At 39.1% G+C, this 17,803-nt stretch overlaps 1 protein-coding gene across 1 annotated transcript in view; it reads left to right on the top strand.

Annotated features, from left to right (window-relative positions):
- HSD17B12 (hydroxysteroid 17-beta dehydrogenase 12) overlaps positions 1–14,469 on the top strand; it is a 175,924-nt gene extending 161,455 nt beyond the window's left edge. Inside the window, exons 10-11 of the mRNA XM_003808211.5 lie at positions 12,569–12,718; positions 12,998–14,469. Coding sequence (XP_003808259.1) covers positions 12,569–12,718; positions 12,998–13,102 — 255 coding nt within the window. The 3' untranslated portion in view covers positions 13,103–14,469. The remainder of the gene's footprint in view (positions 1–12,568; positions 12,719–12,997) is intronic.
- Positions 14,470–17,803: the final 3,334 nt, after the last annotated feature.

Here is a 17,803-nt window from a genome sequence, read left to right on the forward strand (position 1 = left end):
TGCTCAGGGAGTGATGGAACCAGAAGGTGGTTGGTTAGTTCCATTTCCTCCTTTATGCCTGTAGAGCATCAAGATGGGCGTAAATGTCATGTAGATGTAACTTCTAAACCTTTTTATTGAGTAGATACTGGTGGGAGCTAAGTCACCTACTGTGAGATAGAATGGTAATGAAAGGAAGGGGGGATGACTGTTTCCTCATCTTCCAGGATCATCTAAGAGCCTTCTTCCTCTAAACCCCGACCTGAGCTTTCATCCAAGGGAAGCTTAGATGTCATAGCCACTTGGTGTTATTTCTGACTTGCAGCTTCCCATATATATAGGTTTCATTCGGAAGGACATGTGTTCTAGAATCCTGGATTTTATACTAAATTACTGTACTCTCTTTTTCCCCTTTCCTTGACACCAGTCATTTTAATGTTAGTAATGCGAATGTTCTATGTAGAATATGTTGTATTTTAGTAACAAGGACACCAGTAAAATGTTCTTGAGAAGCTATTACATTCCATGAGAAGGTATTCATGGGAAGGTATCACATACCAGGCAATGGTATACCATTTTCTTTCTGATGAATCTAATTGTAATCACACTATTAACTGAATAGTTTGTAAACACCTATTGCGACTAGGCAGGAATCCTAAAAAGGTCCATTGGTGATTGACTATAAGCAGAGTGACCAGAAGCTGTAAGTGTCTCAGTGACAGAAGGTAGCATTAGGCCTTGTGAACACAGACAATCAATTTCTAAAATTCCGTTAATAAGCAAGACTGTCTCCTCTCTCATTCTCACAACTTGTTTCCCTCAAAGATCTTTTCTCCAGATTTTCCACCTAGTAATCTGGTGTGACTAGAAGCTACTGTAAAAACACATTAGCATTTGTCTTCTGAAATATTTTATTTTGATAAACTTTTGTTTTTCCCTAATAATGAAGTATAAACTGTCATTTCATCCGTCATTGTGTTTTGTCATATGAATTCATTCAAGGTTTAAACTTTGAATGAATTTGATGAAAAAATAAAGACTCAAATGTTTGTGAGGGAAAGCACAGTCGTCATTCTGTGTGAATACATCAGAATGTTGAAGTAGAATAGAAAGAGAACCTCTTATTAATTCTGATCAAAGGGGCAAAAAAAATGTAGTCTAAATGAAGCTCAGAGTTAAAAATGATTGGTTTTTCTTTGGCGGTGTTTATGCCCACAAATTTTTTGGACTAGGAGTATTTATCAGCTGATTCTGCCTCGTACTCCAGCCCACACATGTTTCCTGGGTGATCTTATTAAAATACAAATCAGATAATGTTGCTTTCCTTCCTAGTCCTCCAGTGGCTGCCCATAAGGTTTAGGATTAAATTCGAACTCCACAAGGCCATCTCCTTTCTTGCCACTCCATTGTCCTCCCCGACGTTCAGGCCAGAGTGGACATCCCAGTGTCTAGTACATGCTCTGCCCTCTGAAGTGCCCATGACTGGCTCCTCTGTTGGCATCCTTTCCCCAACTCCTCTCCAGTTCTTCTCACTGTATCTCCTCCCAGCCCTATTTGCACCTGAACCCTATGGCCGCTGTCCCTCTCTCAAGGCTTGGGCCACAGTTCCCCTGCCCTGGAAAGCCTTCTCTCAGCTCCTTGGCACATTTGGTTAGGCCTTTCTTTGGGCTCTCATTGGAGCTCCTTGTATACCTCTCCCTGCTACTGTCTGGCCCTTCCCTGTCTCCCACTTCCATGTATTCTCGAGAACAGGGCTTTTTATCTTATTTGTCTCTGTGTTGCTGGCGGCACTTGTTGTTTGTGGTAAACGGGAGACCCACCTTTTCCATGGCATCACAGAAAACTCTGGTTGTGCATGGTCAAGCTTTGTGGTACACAGGCATCTGTTTTGATGGCTTTTTGAGCTTCTTCTATTGCTCCCATATGCTCCTGGCCTTGAATTTTCAGCCTCTTTATCTGAATGGCTTCTAGACTAATGCTATGTGGCCATGTTTCCATTTTTTTCTAAGCCTTGCAAAGAATGCTATCTTTTTAGGTCTACCTCCGTGTGAATGTACATCAGATTGCTCTTTTGGGGATGGAAGAGGGTATATTGTTCAAATTCTAGATTGTTTCAGATTACTTCTTAATATTTTTCTTTTGCATTTCTCTCCCCATCTTTCCCTCAACTTCTTAACTTCTTTCCTATAATTTTATAAGATCATTTAAAATTGCCTTCAAGAATTCAGATTTGCCATTATATAATCATTTCCTGGGAATGCAAAAACACAGTAACAACAACAAGTGATGTAAATGCCCTGGAGGTGAATGATGGGCCTGAGAGACTATTTGATTTTGAACAGAGGATGAGAAGCACATTCTCAAGGAAACCTTATCATAAGTGTAGTCTGTTGATGAGGACTGTTTGTTCTCATTACCTTATAATTAAAGTCCAGTCAAAAAAAAAAAAAAAGACACTTGTGTCTTTCAAAAGGCAAAATTATTATAAGTCATTTGACTGGCTAGGTCGTGGGCCCTAGCCCTGGGCTCCTTCTGTCTACCCTGTACTGACTAGCAGTTAGTACTGAGCAAGCAGGAAGTAGCTAAGACTAAGACTAAATCCTAAAACTATACCTTTTGAACTCTTATTCTGCAAAATTTTCATAAGCCTTCTGGTTTTTAAAAAATTTATTTGGAAATAATTTCAAGTCTACAGAAAAGTTACAAGAATAAAAATAGTGCAGACAATACTCTGATACCCTTTGCTTAGATTTCTTACTGTTAACATTTTACCGCATTTGTCTTATCATTGGAGAGTAAGTGCAAACATTATGGTCCTTCAATTCTAAATTCTTGAGTGTGTACTTCTGAAAAATAAGGGGTTGTTTGTTTGTTTGTTTGTTGTTTGAAGACAGGTTCTCACTCTGTCACCCAGGCTGGAGTGTAGTGGAGCTATCATGGCTCACTAGAGCCTTGACCTCCCAGGCTCAAGTGATCCTCCCACCTCAGCCTCCTGTGTGGCTAGGACCGCAGGCACATGCCACCAAGCCTAGCATTTTTTGCTGAGACAGGGTCTCACTTTGTCACCTAGGCTGGTCTCAAACTCCTGAGCTCAAGTAATTCTCCCGCGTTGGCTTCCCAAAGTGCTGAGATTACAGGCGTGAGCCACCACACCCAACCAGAATAAGGATATTCTCATATGTAACCACAATACCCGTATCAACTCAGATTTAACAGTGATACAATAATTTTATCTAATGTATTATTTGTGTCCAATTTTTGATCTTACAATATTCTTTATCCTCTCCTCTTCCTCCACTAAAGAATGCAATCTAGGATCAGGTGTCATATTTAGTTGTCCTGTCTCTTTTATTTCCTTTAACCTGGGATATATCTAAAACCTTTGTGTTTCATGACAGTGACATTTTTTAAGAGTACAGTATTCCTCCTTTTTAATTATACATTCCTCATTTGGGGTTTCTTTGATGCTTCCTTAGAGAAACCCAAAAGTGAGATTCGGATTATGCTTTCCGGGCCAAAATATCACATATGTATGTGATGTTGTGTCGTCAGGGCCTCACGCGGGGAGACACAGAAGATCCATCTGCTCTTCATTGGTGGCGATGTTTCTGATCCCCCACTCTAGGTGTTACCCAACTTCTCTGCCATATAATTACTATTATTTCCCTTGCACTAACAAGCAACTGTGGGGAGACCCTAAAACTGTGCAAATATTTTGGCCCTTATCAAAATTTCCCCTAGATGTAGCATCAGTGATGTTTCTTCACAAACCTGCCTCATAAAGAGATTTTTGATGCTAAAGAATTCCTGAAGCACTGCCTGGATATTTCGTCATTTCAAAATGAAAAGTCACAGCTAAAGCATGGTCACAGTGTCCTCAGTCCAGGCTGTGGTTTTATGAAAACTGCATTGGTCATCGGTGTGCCTTAAGGCAGAGAGGAAAGGACACTGAGCGTGGAGTCAGCAGACCAAGGTTTGAGTTCTGCCTTCAACATCCGGTGATCATCTGACCTACAGAAAGTTGCTTCATTACTTTATGCCTTAATCTCCCCTTCTGGCAAGTGGGATAAGTGATGTGAGATAAAAACACTCCAAGCTGGGAAATGATATATAAGGGTGAAGAAGAGAGGAAAGAGACTTATATTCATTGGATATCTACAATATGCCCAAGTTTTCACCTCATTTGTCAACTCATTTTACATAGATATTAACCTAGTCCCATTTTACAAATAGGAAACAGGATCAACAGGAGCCCTGTGCTGGGCACGGTGGCTCACACCTGTAATCCCAGCACTTTGGGAGGCTGAGGCAGGCAGATCACTTGAGGTCAGGAGTTCAAGGCCAGCCTGGCCAACATGGCGAAATCCCATCTCTCCTAAAAATACAAAAATTAGCCAGGTGTGGTGGTGCATGCCTATAAACCCAGCTACTGTAGGGGGCTGAGGCATGAAAATGGTTTTAACCTGGGAGGCAGAGGTTGCTGTGAGCTGAGATCACACCCCTGCATACTAGCCTGGGCAACAGAACAAGACTTTGTCTCAAAAAAATAAAAATAAAGAGGAGTCCTGAAACTTGCTTAAAGTCAATTTAGTTTATCAAACAGCTCCTGCCTGCTATTTATTAGACCCTTGGCTAGACATCTAGGAAACAAAGGTAAATAAGACCCAGTCCCTGTGCTGAAGGCACACACACAGAAAAGACAAATATTTAAACACATTACACCCACAGTAAGTCCAAAACTGGAGGTATATATCATGTTCCACATGTCTTCAGTCAAGAAATATTTAGAAAGCACCTAATAATCTGGCAAAAGGCACACAGAGCCTCTGCTATGGTTGAATTTACATTTATTGGGAGGGAGACAGACATTAAACAAATCCACGAATAAGACAATTGTATAGAGTGATACGTTCTCGAGAAGAAACTAAAAAAGAGTGATATGTTCAAGAACATGGGGAAGTGTAGAGAATGTACCGATCTTGGTGTGAGTAACTCCGTCTGCAGTGCCATCCTGTTTCTCAAAGAGGTGTTGCTCTCCGTCACGCAGTTTCCTTCCTTTGACCTGGGAGGCCGGGTCTCTGGAAATGCTCTTAACAAGGAGATCATCTGCCAAGGGACACCATCCCCTGAGGTTTTCGTTACCAGAAGAAAGGTGGGGATGCAGATAGAGGCCATCTAAACCCAGAGAACTTTCAGCTGCCCTGAAAATGAAGTGGACTTTTTCATTCTTAGCAGGAGATTACAAAAGAATACTCCATTTACATTTGAACTTATTGTCCTGAAGAAATCCTCTGGGCACCATGCACGGTGGCTCACGCCTGTAATCCCAGCATTTTGGGAGGCCAAGGCAGGAGGGTCGCTTGAGCCCAGGAGTTTAACACCAGCCTGGGTAACATAGTGAGACACTGTCTCTACAAAAAATAGAAATACACTAGCTGGGCGTGGTGGTGCATGCCTGTGGTCCCAGCCACTCAGGAAGCTGAGACAGGAGAATCACTTGAGCCCAGGAGGTTGAAGGTGCAGTGAGCTGTGATGGTGTCACTGCACTCCAGCCTCGGTGATGGGTGGCAGAGCAAGACTCTGCCTCACAAAAAAAAAAAAAAAAAAAAAAAAAAAAAGAGAAATCCTCTAGGCTCCATTCGCTTGTTACTACTTTCCAGTGCCTTTGTCTTGGTGATGAGAGTTGGTGGTTTTGTTAGTTCAGGTAAAAGTGTAGTTTTTAATCAGAATAGACTTGATTTGGGTTAATCCATGAAATTTAGAAAACAAATAGAACAAATTGAGATGAGAGAAAACACAATTTAAGAATTTTTTAATGAAAGAAGATATTCCTTCTTTGTATTTTTGTTACAGTATTTTATTGCTTAGGGTATTCATATAGTTCTATTGGGCTTCAAAGAACTAGAAAGCTAAATATTGAGAAACGGCTACCGGGATTACAAATATAAGTCTCCATCCTTTCTTCCTGTTAATTGCCAGTGACTATGAAAGGAGTTAATAGAGTGTGTCTTTTGTGCATACGGAGTCTAAATAGGGAGAGTTATAAAGCAATATAAAGATTCTCACTGGAAATGTTCATGTATGGCCAACTATACCAATTTTGAAAAATGGCTTAAGAATAGTAAAATTAGTCCTTTTGGGCTCATTGGACTCAGATCCCTTCCAACCAGCTGAATCTCAATTTTTTCAGTGATGTCCTTTTTTCTTGGCCATTTACAACAGTGTTGTACCACAAGACCTACAAGCTTAAGAGGTCCCTCCAAACCATTACATGTGTGTCCAGGAGAACTAGGATATTCAGTTGGTTACCTCAACAGTCAGATATTCTCCATGGAAAATGGCATTCTTATGCATCTTATTGGATATAAAAAGTCAGCCAAGCTCTTCTTTCCAAATTCATTCTAAAAATATAGATTTTGGAAAACTTAGAAAATAATTGCTAATACATACTAAAGTTTCAAATCCCACACTCTTTAACTGATAATATTTTATTTAATTCTCATGATAGTATAATAAGGAAGATTCTATAGCCTCTAATTACAGAGGAAGAAACTAAGGCTCAGTCATTGAGGCTCAAGATCACACAACTAGTAAGTGGTCAAGCTGGAATTTGAATCCAAGTTGGTCTGATTATAACCAATGCTGATTTTCTTTTCCTGTTACCTTACCACCTCTATTTTCACATCCCAAACTTAATCCTTTAGGAAATCCTTGCAGCATACCCACTATTTGACTACTTCTCATGACCTCCACTACTACCACTCTATCTGAGCCACCATCGTAGCTTGTCCTGGACATTTTGCAGTATCTTACTATCTGGCCTTCCTATACCCATCGTGGTTTCACAGCCCCTATAGCCTACTCATAGCAGCCAGAATGATCTCTTTAAAATAAAATCCAGCTGGGCACAGTGACTCACACATGTAATCCCAACACTTTGGGAGGCTGAGATGTATGGATTGCTTGGGCTCATTGAGTTCAAGACCCGTCTGGGCAACATGGTGAAACCCTGTCTCTACAAAAAAATTAAAAAATTAGCCAGGCATGGTGGTGTGCACCTGTGGTCCTTGATACTTGGGAGGCTGAGGTGGGAGGATGGCTTGAGCCCGGGAGGTGGAGGTTGCAGTGAGCTGAGATCGCACCACTGCACTCTAGCCTGGGTGACAGAGCGAGACTATCTCAAACAAAACAAAACAAAACAAAAAAATCCAGTTACTTCACTGCTATGCTAAAAATTCTTCCTTGGCTTCTCATCTCTTTCACAATGAAACCATGAGTTTTTATGACCCTCAGTGTTCTGATTTCAAACTTCCACGTTATCATGTCCCCTCCCCACCTTCCTACTTCTGTGGCCTCCTTCCAATTCTGGAAACACTTTGAGGATGCCTTCACCTCAGGGCCTTTGCACTTGTTCCTTCAGTCTCAAAGGCTCTTCACCCAGATATTCTTTTGGCCAACCCCATCTCTTTGTTCAGATCTTTGGTTATAAGTCACCACATCAAAGGGGCCTTTCTTGAGAACTCACCTGCAGGCTCAGCCTCTATCAGCTCTTTTACCCAGGTATTTTTTTCATCTTGCTTTTTTATCATTGCCTGCCAATACTGTACACCTTTGTTTTAATTATTATTTGTTTGTGGTCTATATCCTTCTACTGAAATGTAAGCTCTGTAAGATTAGGGACTCTGTTTTTATTCACAATGAATTTTATTCATTAAGTTCCCATCCCTAAAACATTGTTCTAGTAGGTGCTCAGGAAATAGTTTAGTGTTAAGTGAATGCCTTTTGTGAGATTACACTGTTTTTCTTTTTGTTCCTTGAATGTTAACATACAAATTCCACATCTTTGGAGGTAGGTTATTTACAAGATTATCAGCCAACATTTATCAAGGATCTTTGTGTAGAGCACAATATTTTGAACTCCTTCATTTTGGATTTAGATGCTAAGATTTATATGTATTGTTATTACAGGGCCTTTTTTCATTGCTATATAACCAGGGATCTCTGCACCAGCAGAACAACTCCTTTTTCCTAAAATTTCTAGAAAGTCTAAGGGTTTCTGCCAAGTAGATAATCAAGGGCCTTTATAGGGAAAAGCTAATTTCATGGTCTGCAAGTAAAGTAATACACACTCCAAAACTATAATATAGGTGTATAATTATTTAAGTTTTTGTATACCAGATCCTGAAATCGTAGATGAATACACAGATTTCAGGAAATGGAGTTTTCCTAATATTCTTCATAGGAGCCCCAGCTTCTGCCTTAAGAGTGTGTGCTGGCTACACGGTTGAATTTAATGCTCGGTAAAGGCAGATGTGACACCATGTCTGAAATCTCATACTGTGCAAATACACTAGACCCTAGTGTATTCTGGGTCTTCATTTTCCCAGGTCATTGTCATCTGATGTTCTGGTCATTTTTCAGTTGAAAAGCATGTTTAGTACACAGATGATGACACCTGAAAGATGCCCTACCATGTTAAGTTCCAAGGTTCAATCCCTGATTCTTGAATATCTGCCATGCAGTTTCAGGCATCTTTCTTTCCACTACTCCATGGCCATAAGCCTTCCTCTTCTGAATCAAGCCCCCTGAATTGTACTGTGAAGTCCAGTTATCTAAGCAAGCTGCTCCAGTGGGTGAGAAAAAAGATACCAAGTTGTCGGGCCTGGTGCGGTGGTTCATGCCTGTAATCCCAGCACTTGGGAGGCTGAGGCAGGCGGATCACCTGAGGTCGGGAGTTCGAGACCAGCCTGGCCAACATGAAGAAACTCCGTCTCTACTAAAAATACAAAATTAGCTGGGCGTGGTGGCAGGCGCCTGTAATCGCAGCTACTCAGGAGGCTGAGGCAGGGGAATTGCTTGAACCAGGGAGGTGGAGGTTGCAGTGAGCCGAGATGGCGCCACTGCACTCCAGGCTGGGTGACAGAGCGAGGCTCCATCTCAAGATACCAAGTTGTCTCCAGTGATTTTATTTTTTTTATTTTTATTGTTTTAAAATAGGCTGAGCAAGGAAGCACCAACAGCTTTGCTTTATGGCCTAATTAATTATTTGCCATGTGGGAATTCTAAATTTGAAGACCAGGATACTTGCCCACATCTGCAGCTCTCAAGGTCAGGTTGTTTCTGAGCTGGCAATATTTGTAATGGGAACTTGTTGAGCTTGAGCAACTTGAAAAATCTGTTCTGCCCACAATTTCCTATAAAAGTATGAGTATCTTCTTGACCTGTTTCCCATAATGTTTTCCTGAGTAAGCAGGAGAAATCAACTAATTATCCCTTGTTGGGTTTTTATTTAACAGTTGAAGGGTGTACCTAGATGGCTTTTTGATATCTAAGATATTTCTTTACTTTCATATAACTTGGAATATTTATTTTTAAATCATTGGCAAGTAGCTATAAGTATGCCTGTTTAGATAGGTGCTCTTATGTATGCTTCAGAATTTCTAAAATTTTGGCTTAAACGTTCATATTATCAACTTCTTGGTGTAATTAATTTTCTGGATCATAGCAGTGGAAAGAGACCCCAGTACTCTTCTTCGGTGCTGTCCGTAATGAAGTGTCTTTCACCAATTCATTCAATAGATATTAATTGTACCCCTGCTATGTACCAAGTACTGTTCTAAAACATTAAAATATATGAATATGACCAAGCCTTCATGGAGCTTGTGTTCTAGAAATGGATACCGCCCAGTGATTGGATTCAGTTTTCTGTACCGTTTTGCCTCCCTCCTGCCACTCTTCACACATTTCCAACATTTGAACCATCCTGAGCTATGCAGTTCCCTGAAAAACATCATGCTCTTCTGTGGCTCCTTTTCTTGGCTCCTGCTGTTCCCTTATTTGTTTACAATTAGGGAAATTCTTGCACTTCATTTAAGACTTAGCTCAAACGCTGTTTCGTCTTTGAACCCTCCACTAGGCCATGTTAACTGCCTTGATTTTAAACCATCGTGGAAATAAATATACTTTCTAGAAAAGAATTTACATTTCTTAGCTGGAAAAACATAACCCAACTTGGAATTCCTGAGTATGCATCTCTTGTCCCCACCCCTTGATCTGGGGGTTCTCTAGACTAGCTCTATGGTTTAGCTGCATGAAGAGTTAACTTGTGGCACCACCAAGTGGTTCAGTCAGGCAGTGCAACTTAATTCTCCTACAAGATCAAAGTAGTCCAATTTATACCATGTTACATACGAAGGGAGGGAAGAAGATGGCAAAAAGGATGGACGAAAGGAACAAAAAATTATAATGCAGTTGAGAGGTATAATGATTAGACCATCTCTACCTCTAGAAGCTCAAAATCTTACAATACCTTTACCAGGCTTGTGATCTATATTTGGGTTTTTTTTTTAATCTTCACTATTTTGTGACCTTTAAACCTAATGCATAGAAATGAGAACTGGTTTGCTTATGTTCCTTCATTATGTGAGATCAGAGTATTTACATATACTCTTTCTTTCCTTACTGCTCAACTTTGCTCTGGGAAATAACCTTTTCTTTACTGACCCATTGTGAGAGCCTCACTGAACTCTGCATTTCCTACTCAGTCTGAGTCGGAGATCTCACCCTAGTGTGTGCTCTCATAGACTATATCCTTGTGGCAAAATGGTCCTTAAAAGATGTGACAAAAAAATTTTTTTTCTAAGTGAGGGATAAATATATAGTGATAATCCCAATAAACAAATTCTCAGAAATCAAAAGTTACCTAATCAAAGTTGGCTCAAATATTGAAGTACTTCATACTTAGTATGAGTTTGTGGCTGCAGCAACAAGGAAAGAGGAAGATAGAGAGTGACAGCACTCCATCTGGGGTTCTTGGTTCTAATGAAGAGGCTGAGGTTTCATCTAACCTGTCAAGGAGAGTGGGTTGCATTCCTTGACTTAGACTTCGGAGTGGGAAAAATGCAAAGCACACACGTACATAAAAACCCAGAGACGGCCGGGCGCGGTGGCTCACGCCTGTAATCCCAGCACTTTGGAGGCCGAGGTGGGTGCATCACAAGGTCAGGAGATCGAGACCATCCTGGCTAACATGGTGAAACCCCGTCTCTACTAAAAATACAAAAAATTAGCCAGACGTGGTGGCGGGCGCCTGTAGTCCCAGCTACTGGGGAGGCTGAGGCAGGAGAATGGTGTGAACCCAGGAGGCGGAACTTGTGGTGAGCAGAGATCGCGCCACTGCACTCCAGCTTGGGGACTCTCGCTGAGACTCTGTCTCAAAAAAAAAAAAAAAAAAAAAAACCCAGAGACATGGGACCACTCCTTCTAGGTCTCAGCAGGAAGGAAATCCATAGAATGGAACAGATCTCAATTTGATTGAAATTTTAAGATTTTGACCACCATGTGTTAGAACCATTCCTTTTCTTTAATGGAAGTGTCATTGGGCCAAGCGTGGTAGCTCACACCTGTCATCCTGACACTTGGGGAGACTGAAGTGGGAGGATCACATGAGCCCAGAAGTTTGAGACCAGCCTGGGCAGCATGTTGAAACCTTGTCTCTACAAAAAAAATTTTAAATTAGCTGGGCATGGTGATGCACGCCTGTGGTTCCAACTACTCAGAAGGCTGAGACAGAAGGATCACTTGAGCCCAAGAGCTCAAGGCTGCAGTGAGCTATGATCGTGCCACCGCACTCCAGCCTAAGCAACAAGCAAAACCCTGCCTCAAAAAAAAAAGAAGAAAAAGAAAAAAAGAAGTATCATTGCAGTGATACTTCACACATGTGAGATAAACAACACATTCACTCTTTGTTGAACTACCATGCCCAGTTTATTTCAAACTACAGAAGGACCTCTTGTATCATGACTCAGGACTTGTTACAATAGGGTTTCCTTATACTCTGTGTTGAATCACATCCAAAATGCAGCAAGCTTAAGCAATAAAGAACCTAACATTATTGAAGTTCCTCTAAAGGTCATGTCCAGATTTGTCACCCTACACCCATCCAGTCAGGTGTCTTTTCGTTACCCAAACAGTTTCCATATTGTTAGACTGTGTTCCCTCTAAAAAAGAAAAAAAGGGAGGTGGTTCTATCTTATCAATAAAATTGTTTATAAAACTCAGAAGTAGAATGGTGAGAAACTAGGGAAGAAAAGTAGTAACGCAAGTCTGAGAAATAAGATGTCTATTTTAGAAGGATCAAAGCTGATAGAACAAGCTTAATTAGCCATAAATTATGGAGAAAGTTGGCATTATCCCATTAGAAGAATAAAGTATCAAAGATCTCCTACTTGGTGGTTCTGTCTCAATGTTGAGTTTACTAAGTGTGAAAAGTATCCTATCCTGAATCTGTGCTCTCTGGATTATTTAATGCTTTCCTTTTTAAAGGTTCAAAAAGGTAGATTTCTGCTTATTTTTAATACTTTCTCTGGTCTCAAACTCTGTTTTATTGAGAGATTGATTTGTTACAATTTGTTTTATGGTATCATGTGTTCTATCAAGTTGGCTTTAGATAGCCACTTCTCTTTTCTTCTCTCTCTGTAAAGATACAGATGTTTCTACCACCAAGAGCAGTCAAGCACCACTGTACATTCTGAGTTTGTGGCCTTACTAATCAATGGCATGTTTTCTGGGGTGGGTGTTACCTTTCTAGAGTGTTCTGCCATACTTCGTAGCTACAAAACTGGCTAAAATCCGGAAGCCAACTTTGGATAAGCCCTCTCCGGAGACGTTTGTGAAGTCTGCAATTAAAACAGTCGGCCTGCAATCCCGAACCAATGGATACCTGATCCATGCTCTTATGGTAGGTAGATTTTTTGAATCGCAAATCAGTACTTTCTGGCTTGGGGTTTCTTTCCCATTGAGTTACAGGATAGTATGTAATAGATTAGCACATATACATTGTCCAGCCATAGTAACAAGACATCTATATCTTGTTATAATTATAATGGTCGTATACCCAAGAACTTTAAAATCTACCTATAAATAAAAACAACACTATAATAAAACATTAAATCATATGCTTCAATTTAGCCCAAATTGTAGGCTATAATTACATATCTCTCTCATTCTGTTTCCCTAGGGCTCGATAATCTCAAACCTGCCTTCTTGGATTTATTTGAAAATAGTCATGAATATGAACAAGTCTACACGGGCTCACTATCTGAAGAAAACCAAGAAGAACTAAGCATTGATAACTGCATTGTAACTTGGCCAGATGCTCCAGCATATGCACGTTCACTGCAAAGCACCCTACTGGTTTTGAAAATCTGACCTTGTGATTTCAATAGTTGTTAACATGACTAAATATTATCTTAATTAAGAGGAAAATAGAAGTTGCTTTTAGGGGTTTCTGACATATATTCTGGATACTATCCGAGGTAATTTTGAAGTTTAATATAAATGCTCATATCAAATGAATATAGAACTAATATTGTCGGGAACAGCTAATAGAAAGGAATACTATTATAGCAAATCACAGAATGATAGACTTAAGCATAAAACTTGGCAGTTTTATCTGCTTCAAAATGCCATTGATCATTATTCCTGTATTTTCTCTGAAACTGATTATAAAAACCAATGTCCAGCTACTCTTTTGTTTTTGACACTTGAAGAAATGGAGATCGATTTGATTTGTTTATAAGCAGACACACTGCAATTTACAAAGATCTCTTTATGGTTTTATAAAATTATCTTCCAGTTTGTACATTTATATGGAATTGTTCTTTATCAAGGGTAGCTAATGACATGAAAATAATTGTGAAATATGGAATTATTTCTGACACATGAAGCCCACTAAACTATGCTTTCTTATAATGCATATTTCTTCTCAGTTTAAATGTATGTAAATATCGAAGCTATATGGTATGATTTATAAAGATAAATGGGCCAAAGTGTACATTGAGACTGGCAGCCATCTATGGTACCACTGAAACCCTGACCCAGAAAAGTGGCTTGCTTGGACACCCAGCTGCCTTTGTTTCTGCATTAAACCAATATTGATCACACATATGACACAGGCTAGTCCTATAAAAGTAATGACTTCATAGAAATGGCATTATAATTTTTAAGTTGATACTCTACAGGTAGCTATTGATATAATTAGTTTTAATAAAACATGCTGCAACCATGGTATACAACAAAAATACATTTCTTTGGTGATTGAAATTAAGGCCGTATTTACAATGACTTAATATAAGACTGACTTTTATCCTGCTTCATAACTTGTATGGAGAACTCACCAAGAAAGAATTCAATACTGTGAAATATGCAGCAAGAAGATTGGTCTTTACCTAGGCTGTGTTTCCTAAGCTCTGAGTTTTAAGCACCAGTAGATTTGTATTAAAAGAAAAAAAAATGGGGCCTTAGCTTCTGGCTTTTAATTTTGCCAGCTAAGGACATAAAACAAAAATAAACAAACAAAAACAAATAGCCATCTGCTATCAGCATCATTATGTAAAAGAAAATATATTTTAGCCCCTAAAATTAGGAAGAATGTAATCTCAGAATAAAGGTTGTCATTTAAGTTGAATAAATATATAGCTTTATGAAAAACACATTGTTTGCCCTTTTTTCCTCTCATTTCATTGTAGAAATGGTGACACCACAATGACCTGGACAGTATTTTATCTGCTTTCACACATTGGTTGGTTAGTTGGTTGGTTGGTTGGTTGGTTGGTTGGTGAGTTGGTTTTAGTGTAGTGGTGGTAGATAGAGGAGGGATTCTCTTGCAAGTATACAAAATACTCTCTTTTTCTTTTATCCCAGTTAGAAAATAGTTGTAGGCTAAGCACAGTGGCTTACACCTGTAAACTCAATGCTTTGGGAGGCTGAGACAGGAGGATTGCTTGAGCCCGGGAGTTCAAGCCCAGCCCGGGAAACATAGCAAGCTCTTGTCTCTACAAAAAAATTAAAAAATAAAAAATTAGCCAGGTGTGGTGGCACACACCTGTAGTCCCAGCTACTTGGAAGGCTGAGGCAGGAGGATTGCCTGAGCCCAGGGATTAGAAGCTACCGTGAGCTATGATTGAACTACTACTGCACTCCAGTCTGAGTGACATAGTAAGACCCTGTCTCAAAAAAAGAAAGCAGTTGTAATTCTGGCTAGAAAATCCCTTAAGAATTTCAAAACTTCTGAGCTGTGGCTTTGATTGCTTCAACTTGGCAAGCACCCACTTGTATTTGACACTCCAGGGTGAAGGTGATGACGTAAAAATGTATTTTTCTAGGCACATGAAAAGAAAAATTATGTTAAAAGAGAAAACAGTATACTCCAAACCTTCAAAATAGTCAAGTAAAAATTTCAGACTTAACTTTATGTTGACTTGATTTTATGTTCTAATGCATACTAGATAAGATTTGAACACAGACGGGCCAGGCGCAGTGGCTCATGCCTGTAATCCCAGCACTTTGGGGAGGCTGAGGCCAGCTGATCATGAGGTCAGGAGTTCAAGACCAGCCTGGCCAACATGGTGAAACCCTGCCTCTAAAAAAAATACAAAAATTAGCTGGGCTCAGTGGTGCACGCCTGTAGTCCCAGCTACTCAGGAGGCTGAGGTGGGAGAATCCCTTGAACCTGGGAAGCGGAGGTTGCAGTGAGCCGAGATTGTGCCACTGCACTTCAACCTAGGCGACAGAGTGAGACACCATCTCAAAAAGAAAAAAAAAGAAAGAAAGAAAAGAAAAGAAAAAGGTTTGAACGCAGAAAGACTAGAGTAGACAAGAATCACTTCTCCATTCTTGGTTATATTTCCTTATCTTTATACACTACTGAAATCAGTTTGTTTCAAGTATTTTACCTGGGATTCTTGCATCTACATGAAATTGGCCTGCAGTCTGCCTTTCTTACACTTTTTTGGTCAGTTTATGGTGTCAAGATTATAACTCCATTAAATGAATTGGAAAGTGTTGCCTATTTTCCTGTTCTCCATAAGAATTTGCAAAAGATTGGAATGATCTGTTTGTTAAAAGTTTATAAAGCTGTCTGGCCCTAGTATTTATTGGTGGGAAGACTTTAACTACTATAATTAGACTATTCAGGAATTCTATTTTTTTCTTGAGTCAATTTTGAAAAAAAATCTAAGCATTTACCCATTTTACAATTTATTAGCATAAAGTAGCTTAAGGAATTTTCTTATTTCTAAACCTCTCCTGGATATGCATACTTCCTTTTCTGATACTGTTTGTATCTTCTCACTTTCTTTTCCTTGGCCGTTTTACCAGAAGTTTGTCTATTTTATTTTTTTAAAGAACCAATCTTAGCTTTGTTCATTCTCTCTGCCCTTCTCTTTTATGTTCTGCTTTCTGATGGTTTGTTCTGTTGTTCTCTCATTTCATAAATTGGACATTTAACTCATTCATGTTCAAGGTTTTTTCTATTTTTAGTAAGTATCTGAGTTTATTTGAATTACCTCCTTTGCTTCACCCCATGATTGAGTGTATGCATGTATACAAACATGTATATATACACATTTTTATTGCTTTTCCATTTATATCTTTACATTATGATTTATTTGACCTGTTAATTATTTTACAGTATTTTTAAATGCACAGACTTAAGAGTTTTATAAATGTATTTCCTTTTCAAAAAAATTTTGTAATGTTAATATCACTATTAATAAGACAATTTTATATTTTGTGAATCCTGATAAAATGTGCTGAAGACACAACATTAATTATGTGATATTCCTGCCAAAAATGCATAACATGAACATAGTAGAGAGAAATATCAGAAAAAGATAAAATGAGGAATATCCTACAAAGTTCCCAGCCTATACTTCTCAAAAATTTCAAGTTAAAGGAGACTAAAGTGACGTGACAAGTACCTGCAGCACGTGTTTCTGGACTGGATCTTGGTCAAGAAAGCATTTTTTAAACTTTTGTTCTTTCGGACATTTTTGAGACATTCGGTAAAATTTGAGTAAGGTCTGTAAATTATTAATAGCATTATATCAGTGTGACTTCCTGATTTTGATAATAATGTCATGGTTCCTTGAAAAAGTCCTTGTTTTTTAGGAAATAGACACTGGAGCTTTTAGGGTTAATGGAATATTGATATACAACTGAATCACAAAAGGTTTAGGAAAAATTATAGAGAGAGAAAATGGTAGAGTAAATGGGGTCAGATGTTAACCTTTGGAAAATCTATGTGGAGGTATATGGATACTTTGTACTGTTTTGCAGATTTACTGTAAATCTGGAATCATTTCAGAATAGAAAGTTTAAAAATAGCTTTTGTTGTTGGTTCTAACTAATTGCATGTGGTCAAAGAACATGCGAGTATGATAAAGCTTGGGCAAATTTTTATAGCCTTTCTCTGCCTCAGCTTTACCATCTGAAAAATGGAAATAATAGCACCTATGTTATATATTGTTTGAGAGGAAGTTAAGACACTTAAAGTACTGAGAACTCATCCAGGCACAAGTATATAAATATATGTTGTAGTAGGCTGAATAATGGCCCCCAAGACATCAGGTCCTAATCCATGAACTCTATGTTACCTTACGTGGAAATGAGGTGTTTGCAGATGTGATTAAATTGGAGATCTTGAGATGGGGAGATTTTCTTGGATTATCTAGGTAGGTCCTAAATGCAATCACAAGTGTCTTTAATCAGAGGCAGGGAGATTGCAGACAGAAGAGGAGAAGGCAGTGTGATCATGAAGGTGAGGACTGGAGTGATGCAGCCACAAACCAAGGAATATCAGTAGCCACAAAAAAAAAAAAAAAAAAAAGGAAGGGTCAAGGAACAGATTCTCTCCTAGAAATTCTGGAGGATGAAGCATCCCACCAACAATTTGATTTTGGTGTAGTAACACTCATTTTGGACTTCTGGTCTCCAGGGAACCGTGAGAATAAATTTCTGTTGTTTTAAACCACTGAGTTTGTGA

The sequence above is a fragment of the Pan paniscus genome, chromosome 9 (genome assembly GCF_029289425.2).
Source record: "Pan paniscus chromosome 9, NHGRI_mPanPan1-v2.0_pri, whole genome shotgun sequence".
NCBI classification, from domain to species: domain Eukaryota; kingdom Metazoa; phylum Chordata; class Mammalia; order Primates; family Hominidae; genus Pan; species Pan paniscus.